Below are 9,314 nucleotides of genomic sequence, written 5' to 3'. Positions count from 1 at the left end.
TAGAGGAAGACATGTTCCAAGTGCTTTAGAAATCTTATAAGTGAAACAACAAGTATCTGAACCTATGAATATCTAAGTAAGCGCACTATTACGGTAGCTATCCAATCGTCGTAAGGCTTTTGCAACTGCATCCAATAAGAGCGCACGGCCGGTGAACGTCACTTGTTTGGACAGATGGCCTGGGAAACTGACGGGAACTAGCAGACGACTTGCAACAGTGGGAGAGAGCGGACGTAGGTGCGGGGCGCCTGCTCCATGTTAATGACTGTTTCTGGTGGGTTCCTTGAGCATTGTGAAAGCTAAACATCACTTATCATAAGAAAATAGTGACCGTGCAGTTGAGATTACCAGTAACTGAAGGCGTCTACGTATGCAAAATTAAGAAAATGGTGAAGTGAAAAATCCAGTAGCCTGACAGCCAAGATGTGTGTAAAGGAAAATCTTAAGATAGATACAAAACTAAAAGAGAAATTGTTCGATGGAAACAGTAACATTATGGGTCTCAGCCTCGGAACGCATTCAGCTGAGGTTTCCATTGCCACTGACCCTCCCCAGCCGATGCCAATAACCCCATCAAGGCGAGCTTAAAGTCATCCAGTGACAGTGCATGACACAGTAAGCTTGGCCACCTTAAGGATGAACAGTAATGTCATTTTCAACGTGATCTGTTCGGTGAATGAAGTGTTAGTTTTGGTCATAGCATTTGACCTGCTTTAATCATTCTTTGCCCGAGGGGGTAGTTGCTGTTTCTCCAAGAGTTCCTATAAGGACTTAACACTTTGATTAAATTCCAGGAATAAAGAACGTCTCCTTTAGTGTGCGTGAAGGTGTCATTGTTGCATGGACGAACAGTGTTATTTTGCGCCAGACAAAGGCCATGTTCTGTGTGTAGTTATGCTCGTATGCAAGGAAAAAGGGTAGCCATCACTCGCACACTGATATGAATATGTTGAGGACTGAGAACTGACCCTGTGATACACAGGCCAACCGCACATGTGTGCTGTGTTGACTTTCCAGAAGCCAGACTTAATGTTGGCACTTGACGATAAACTCTAACTGATTCACAGAAGTAGGGGTATTTCTCTAACCCAGGTTACGAACAGTACTTGCTATGGTAGATTATGATATATGGATAACAGAATGTTTGTGAATAGAATCATGTGAAACGTAAAGTTGTACCGAGAACCATCCATTAGTCTGCAAGTTCAAGGAAAGAAGAACGGTATATGTTGCAGTGTGTGTGGGAGCTGGGCCGACCAAGATGGATCCTAAAGAATGGTTTAACCTTCGACAGATGTACCGCAATAGGTTCTCCGTCGCCGCCATAAAGATGGATTCCAAGTTGAGTTTTGCACGTTGTAAAAAAGGTGAATATCATGATTGTATTCATATATAATAAGACATGTATGTGTTATTTTGGTATTGAGAGCATCAGAGTCTGACGAGTGTTAACAATGGGATTGACAGGCGTCATTATTAAATAATGCTGGCATGGTTACATATCCCATGTAACTGTTGAGTTATAATGGTAAGAACAGAAGAGGATAACGGAGCACGCTTCGTCATCAGACTAGAGTGTACAGATGTAAATGATTCTGAGGTCTACCTTATGATAATGATTATGATAAAAATAGTAACTGCAGTGATACTTATGATACTAATGAAAGTAACAATGACAATGACAATAATTATCATAAAATGATAAAGAGTAATTATTTGTACTGTACAGGAAAAGAGTTATACCCTAGTGGGGCTCCATATCTTGAACTGTGTTTACTATCATGCAATTTTTTAAACTTCTGTTTGTTGTCCAAAGTCCCTATCTCATAATTCAGTTTATTCCATTCACCCACGTAATAGACTATGGTTGTTCTGTCCTTGCACCTTTCGAAAATTGGGTGAATTAGTCTTAACGCAAGGGACGTCGAGTGAAAATTCGGTTTGAACCAGTCTTTACACCATGTTATGACCTAAGTTGCAATAGTTTTTCCCTTAACTTCGGATCCTATGACTGTTTTGATAAAGTAATTTTCTGCAAGCATTACAAGAAAGACTTATACAACACAGACACAGTGCCACTCCATCTGTACAAGTCATGAAAAGTACAACTGTCACAACCCTCTCATCTTTCACCACCTGGAAACTATAAACACGTCGTCTGCTGAAGATGTACTGTTTGCAGTTGTATGAATCTCTGAGATGTATCCAAATATCTTTGGTTTCGACATTAAGCTAGTCACAACTAGAATAAAACAAAATAGCTAGAACATCGTGCGAACACTTGTCAACAGATTTTATTTTGTGTGAGTATGTGTGTGATTATGTGTACTTGAAGGTATTTTTGTATTTGTCAGATACATACTTTATACATTAACGACCAGCCTATATCCAACGCAATTCAACCCCTCGACTTTACCTCACCATCATCATGTCAAAATAGATTCATACGTCACTAAAGCAAGAGTCTAAGTAAACATTGCCAACCTAACCTAGGAGAAGGTACGACCTTGTGGATAGGTTTTATTGCTAACATGAGTGGGTCTTCGCCTAGTTATCAAAACTTGGGGAAAATTTTGTTGCCAAGACAACGAAGGAAAAGGTGTTAAAGTGCAGGGAAGCGTATAAAATTGTGGAGAGCGGCGACACCACCTGGCCGTATCCTCACTACCTCAATTCCCCTTGACCTGCACTTACTACTGCATCTCACCTTGGACCTACACTTACCACTTTACCTCACCCCAGCCACGCTGAGCCGTACTCACCACCTAACTTCCCCTGGCTGACCTGACCTCCCTTTACCACCTCACCTCATCCCGGTCTCCCTCACCGCTTCACCATACTCGGGTCTCCCAACGCCTTTCTTTCCTCCATCATCAATACAGATATACAGGAAGAGATCTTATGAATAGCTTGTGTTTAGAGGAAGCATTCAATTTTCCTATAAGAATGTAGGAACTTAATTTTGTATATTTTCTTGTCCGAACTCAAACTCGCTTACGAAGGCGACGGAGGCTTCCTTGGGGACATCGTTCAAAGAACGTCTCACCCAATATGAACACGAGTTGCATGCTATCTGTCTCTAACAGTCAAGTAATAGACTAAGTCATAACTATCAAAAGGACCGGTTACAGAGACATGATTGCCAGGCACACCTGACGCATGTATACACCTGTGCAGAGTGACGCAATAGCACGTATCAATAGGTTTGGTCCTGCAGAACCAGCAACATCTCTGCATTCGTTTACCTAAGTTTACACATAGCTTGTGCTGTATTACCTGATCTCTCTCTCTCTCTCTCTCTCTCTCTCTCTCTCTCTCTCTCTCTCTCTCTCTCTCTCTCTCTCTTTTCTACCACCACCACCATGGCTCGTCCCATATTTCTTCTTAACCTGGTAAAGTAGTTCCTAGTGCCCTCGAATTCCCTGGTACGTAGCTTGCTGCAATACGTTGATGGGGTCACCCTATCTCCCTGTGTTTGACCTGTCGAACGTTACTGTTTCGCCACAATTTCTCTGGAAGAAACGAAACTAACAAAGTATCTCTGTGGAAAATAAGGGAAATATTTCACATTACGCAAACTTGGAAGGGTTTTATTTCACGCATGAGAAAGTTTCTCTTCAGTACTGAGTGGAGCGTTCCTCGTAATTTTGCTCAGTCACTTGAGCTTTGTGATGACTGATAATTACTTGAAATTCTCATAATTCTAATCAGTTACTTGAGTTTCTCGTGACACTGACCAGTTACTTGAGTTTCTCGTGACACTGATCAGTCACTTGAGTTTCTCGTGACACTGACCAGTTACTTGAGTTTCTCATGACACTGACCAGTTACTTGAGTTTCTCGTAACACTGATCAGTCACTTGAGTTTCTCGTGACACTGACCAGTTACTTGAGTTTCTCATGACACTGACCAGTTACTTGAGTTTCTCGTGACACTGACCAGTTACTTGAGTTTCTCGTGACACTGATCAGTCACTTGAGTTTCTCGTGACACTGATCAGTCACTTGAGTCTCTCGTGACACTGACCAGTTACTTGAGTTTCTCGTGACACTGATCAGTCACTTGAGTTTCTCGTGACACTGATCAGTCACTTGAGTTTCTCGTGACACTGATCAGTTACTTGAGTTTCTCGTGACACTGACCAGTTACTTGAGTTTCTCGTGACACTGATCAGTTACTTGAGTTTCTCGTGACACTGATCAGTTACTTGAGTTTCTCGTGACACTGATCAGTTACTTGAGTTTCTCCTCACAATGATCAGCTGTTTGCCGCTCTGAGCTGGGAAGAGATTCTAGCCGATGTATAGTCTCCCACGGACAGGGGGGAATTGCTGGCGTGTTTCCCACTGTGGTCAGCTGATGGTAATAGGCGGGTGAGAGCGAGAGGAGTGTTGATGGCTGTTTGCGGTTCTAGTGGTACATTGATCTCGAGGTACACTGCTCGTGTACACTAAAGAAAAAAAAAAGAAAACGGAAGAAAAGGATCATTAGATTTCTGTGGATATAAAGGGATGCTTTTCACATTAATGTAGAGATGATAAACATACTTTATGCGTCTCACCAAGAGTGAATATCAAGATATTCCCAGGTGGCCCCATCCATGACCAACACCCAACTGGCCTCATCCATGACCAGCTCCCAGCTGGCCAATAAGCATGACTAACTCGCAAATGGCCACCGTCAATGGACACCCATCTGGCTACCAACCATAACCAACACCCAGCTGACTAACATCCATGACCAACACCCAGCTGGAAACCATCCATGACCAACTCCCAGCTGGCTAACATCCATGACCAGCCCCCAGCTGGCTAACATCCATGACCAACACCAACCTTACACGCCTTTCACCCTCCTGTATGTTCAGCCCCGATCACTCAAAATCTTTTACACTCCATCTTTCCACCTCCAATTTGGTCTCCCATTTTTCCTCGTTCCCTCCACCTCTGACGCATATATCCTCTTGGTCAATCTTTCCTCACTCATTCTCTCCATGTGAGCAAACTATTTCAATACACCCTCCTCTGCACTCTCAACCACACTCTTTTTATTACCACATATCTCTCCTACCCTATTATTACTTACTCGATCAAACCACCTCACACCACCTCTTGTCCTCAAACAGCTCATTTCCAACACATCCACCCTCCTCCGCACAACTCTATCTGTAGCCCACGCCTTGCAACCATATAGCATTGTTGGAATCACTATTCCTTCAAACATACCCATTTTTGCTCTCCGAAACAACGTTCTCGCCTTACACACATTCTTCAACGCTCCCAGAACCTTCGCCCACTCCCCCACCCTGTGACTCACTTTCGCTTCCATTGTTCCATCCGTTGCTAAATCCACTCCCAGATAACTAAAACCCTTCACTTCCTCCGGTTTTTCTACATTCAAACTCACCTCCCAGTTGACTTGTCCCTCAACCCTACTGAACCTAATAACCTTGCTCTTATTCACATTTACTCTCAGCTTTCTTCTTTCACACACTTTACCAAAGTCAGTCACCAGCTTCTGCAGTTTCTCACCCGAATCAACCACCAGCTCTGTATCATCAGCGAACAACAACTGACTCACTTCCCAAGCCCTCTCACCGACAACAGACCGCATACTTGCCCCTCTCACCAAAACTCTTGCATTCACCTCTCTAACAACCCCATCCATAAACAAATCAAACAACCATGGAGACATCACGGACCCCTGCCGCAAACCGACGTTCACTGGGAACCACCCACTTTCCTCTCTTCCTACTCGTAGACATGCTTCACATCCTCGATATAAACTTTTTACTGCTTCTAGCAACTTACCTTCCACACCATATACTATTAATACCTTCCACAGAACATCTCTAGCAACTCTATCATATGACTTCTCCAGATCCGTAAATGCTACATACAAATCCGTTTGTTTGTCTAAGTATTTCCTATGTACATTCTTCAAAGCAAAAATCTGATCCACACATCCTTTACCACTTTTGAAACCACTTTTTGAAACCAAACCATTTCAACACACCCTCTTCTGCTCTCTCAACCACACTAATTATTTCCACACATCTCTCTTACCCTTTCATTACTTACTCGATCAAACCACCTCACACCACATATGGTCCTCAAACATTTCATTTCTAACACATCAACCCTCCTCCATACAACCCTATCTATAGCCCATGCCTCGCAACCATATAACATTGTTGGAGCCACTATTCCTTCAAACATACCCATTTTTGCTCGCCGAGATAATGTTCTCTCCTTCTATACATATTCTCCATCACTCCCAGATCCTTCGTCCCCCACCCCTTCCCCCTAGAAAACTTTGCTGGAGGAAGAAAATGAACGAGAAGCAAAGCTCTGCATAAGGTGCTACTCCCGGCGCACGTGACCAAACCCACCAGGCCTCCGAGAGCGAGTGGATGATCGTGCTGTTACGGTCACTTCATAAACACAACCTGACTCGCTTCGAGCGTCGAGTTTCATATTTACCTTTACTATTATTACTTCCGCTACACCGGTAAATGCCAGTGTGGTTCATGACTGTAACACAGTCGGGGGCCTGGCCAGATGTTACTGAGTCTCTGCCTCCTCCTTACCCTACCTTGCTACTTGGATTGTATATGTATGTAAAAGTATGTGCGTTTGCGTTACCAGACTCCATCTGCTTAACGTTACATCGATAGTAAGGTTGTATCTTCGTCAGTTGATTGACGGATCAGAGTACAGTATCATTCAAGAACATTTCGCTTTGAAGGAAGTCCACTCTCTCCCGCGCCAGCGAGGGAGCGCCAGGAAACAGACGAGGGAATGGCCCAACCCACCCACATACACATGTATATGCATACACGTCCACACACGCACATATACGTATCTATACATTTCAATGTATACATATGTATATACATGCACAGACATATACATATATACACATACGAACAAAGTGCATATGAACGCGAACTTTCATAGAACATACAAACCTCCAACACCCAGGATCGAGCGCTACCGCTAGGCTATGATCGCTCCTAATAGGGAAATGACTATTCAAATACTATGTACTCGAATACCCTTCGTCTCACGTTGGTAAGCAACGGGGTCTACACCGGTCATTTCCCAACAGGCTCACACAGCAAGCAGATAGCATTTTACCGAACCTAACTGTACAACGCGGAGGTATCTGAATACGAGCAAAGTGCATATGAACGCGCACATTCATAGAACATACAAACTTTCAACAGGATTTACCAATCAGAGTGGTTGAAAGTAGTACCATAGATGCGGTTAAGCATGGACTTGATAAATATTTTGCTTCAAATCTTTGACCAACATTATTTGCACCTCCTTCGTTAGACGATAAGTCTACATACAAGTCTTTCTTTCTTTTTTCATATATATATACTGTCAATACCATAATCCATGACTTTGTTCTTTTTCACCATCACATCCTTGTTGGGACCCAGTTGCTGTTTGAATTCAGTTATATTCAATTGTATATTCCTTGGCTGTACCTGTCGTAAAATTAGTAAATGCGTGGTAAAGGACAGATGTGTAATATAGTTGAGAAGATGCTTGAGATCTGTACGTAGTGTGGTGTCCTCAGGTGAGTATTACATGACAGATGCGTGCACAGTGGAGTCGGAAGGTATTTAATTAATGACAAATGGGTATAGAGTGAAGTTAGCAGGCTTGTAGTAAATGAAAGGTGTGTGTCAAGACAGTAGGGTTTTGGTGAACGACAGGTGTGTATAGTTTTGAGACAACAGGTTTGTGGCAGTTGACACGTGTGTCTAGGTGTCGTTAACAGGTTTGTGGTGAATGAGAAATGGATGTAGAGGGGAGATGAGAGTGAGCGGAGAATGACGCGTGCGCGGGTGTGTGTGTGTGTGTGTGTGTGTGTGTGTGTGTGTGTGTGTGTAAGATAGACAAACAAGATGTGGTCAAAGGCACATGCAGTTAGCGGGTGCACTGCATGAAATGTGTGTATAGAGTGAAGTTAGCAGATGTGTGGAGCATGACAGTTGTTTGAGGTTGGGGGGGTGAGAACAGCTAAAGACAAAAACCGGTGGTCACTTGTCCTGTTATCTGTTCCCCACAGCCGCCCCCAGGGTGAACGTTTCCGCTGAGTACTTCCTGCACCACAAACCTCAAGGCTTTACCCCAGGCCGGAAGTGGAGACAGACCTCTAGGGTGGTACACAGTAGGGCGGGACACACACACACACACACACACACACACACACACATGGCAGCAATCACACTCCTGCTAACTTGATACTTCAACGTTTGGTTATTTATAATCCTCGTCCACTCTTGCTTGTGAAGAATTTTGTGAGAAGGACTTTCCCAACTGTGACCTTACCGATGGCCAAAGATAAGGTCTCCCTTACCGTCGCTAATTGTAGGATGTCGCATTTCAAGACTGTTATCGTACTTAGATTATCCCTATCTAACAAGAAAGAGTCGTTTGTATCATGCCAATCTTATGCAGTATATATATATTGATGCATCTTGCGGATGGATGGTAATTAGTACATTATCCGCAGCCAACTCACACTACTTATGTAATATGTTACGGCTTCATTGTTCCTGACCTACACTATAACTCATGTCCTACAGAGGCATAAGTTTGTTGTATTAGGGAAATTATATGGGAGGGTATTGATTGAGAGGGTAAAGGCGTGTACAGAGCATCAGATTGGGGAAGAGTAGTGTGGTTTCAGAAGTGGTAGAGAATGTGTAGATTAGGTGTTTGCTTTGAAGAATGTATGTGAGAAATACTTAGAAAAACAGTTTGATTTATCTGTAGCATTTATGGATCTGGAGAAGGCATATGATAGTGTTGATATAGATGCTTTGTGGAAGGTCTAAAGAGTATATGGTGTGGGAGGTAAGTTGCTAGAAGCAGTGAAAAGTTTTTACTAAGGATGTATGGCATGTGTACGAGTAGGAAAAGAGGAGAGTTATAGGTTCCCAGCAAATGTCGGTCTGCGGCAGGGGTGTGTGATGTCCCCATGGTTGTTTAATTTGTTTATGGATGGGGTGGTTAAGGATGTAAATGCAAAAGTTTTGGGGTATGTAGTCCGTTGGTGATGAGAAGGCCAGTTGAGTCAGTTGTTCGCCGATGATACAGCTCTGACAGCTGATTTGAGTGAGAATCTGCAGAAGTTGGTGACTGAGTTTGGAAATGTGAGTGAAAGGAGAAAGTTGAAAGTAAATGTAAATAAGAGCAAAGTTATTAGGTTCAGTAGGGTTGAGGGACAAGTCTATTGGGATGTAAGTTTGAATGGAGAAAAATTGGAGGAAATGAAGTGTTCTAGATATCTGG

At 43.1% G+C, this 9,314-nt stretch overlaps 1 protein-coding gene across 1 annotated transcript in view; it reads left to right on the top strand.

The window, feature by feature from the left end:
* The first annotated feature begins 226 nt into the window (after positions 1-226).
* The window catches only part of LOC139748373 (uncharacterized), a 61,098-nt gene continuing 52,010 nt past the window's right edge, over positions 227-9,314 (top strand). Inside the window, exons 1-2 of the mRNA XM_071661481.1 lie at positions 227-274; positions 795-1,367. Of these exons, the coding sequence (XP_071517582.1) occupies positions 1,262-1,367 (106 nt within the window). The 5' untranslated portion in view covers positions 227-274; positions 795-1,261. The remainder of the gene's footprint in view (positions 275-794; positions 1,368-9,314) is intronic.

This window comes from Panulirus ornatus, chromosome 73, assembly GCF_036320965.1.
Source record: "Panulirus ornatus isolate Po-2019 chromosome 73, ASM3632096v1, whole genome shotgun sequence".
NCBI lineage: Eukaryota > Metazoa > Arthropoda > Malacostraca > Decapoda > Palinuridae > Panulirus > Panulirus ornatus.
This window is presented reverse-complemented; position numbering and strand designations above follow the sequence as displayed.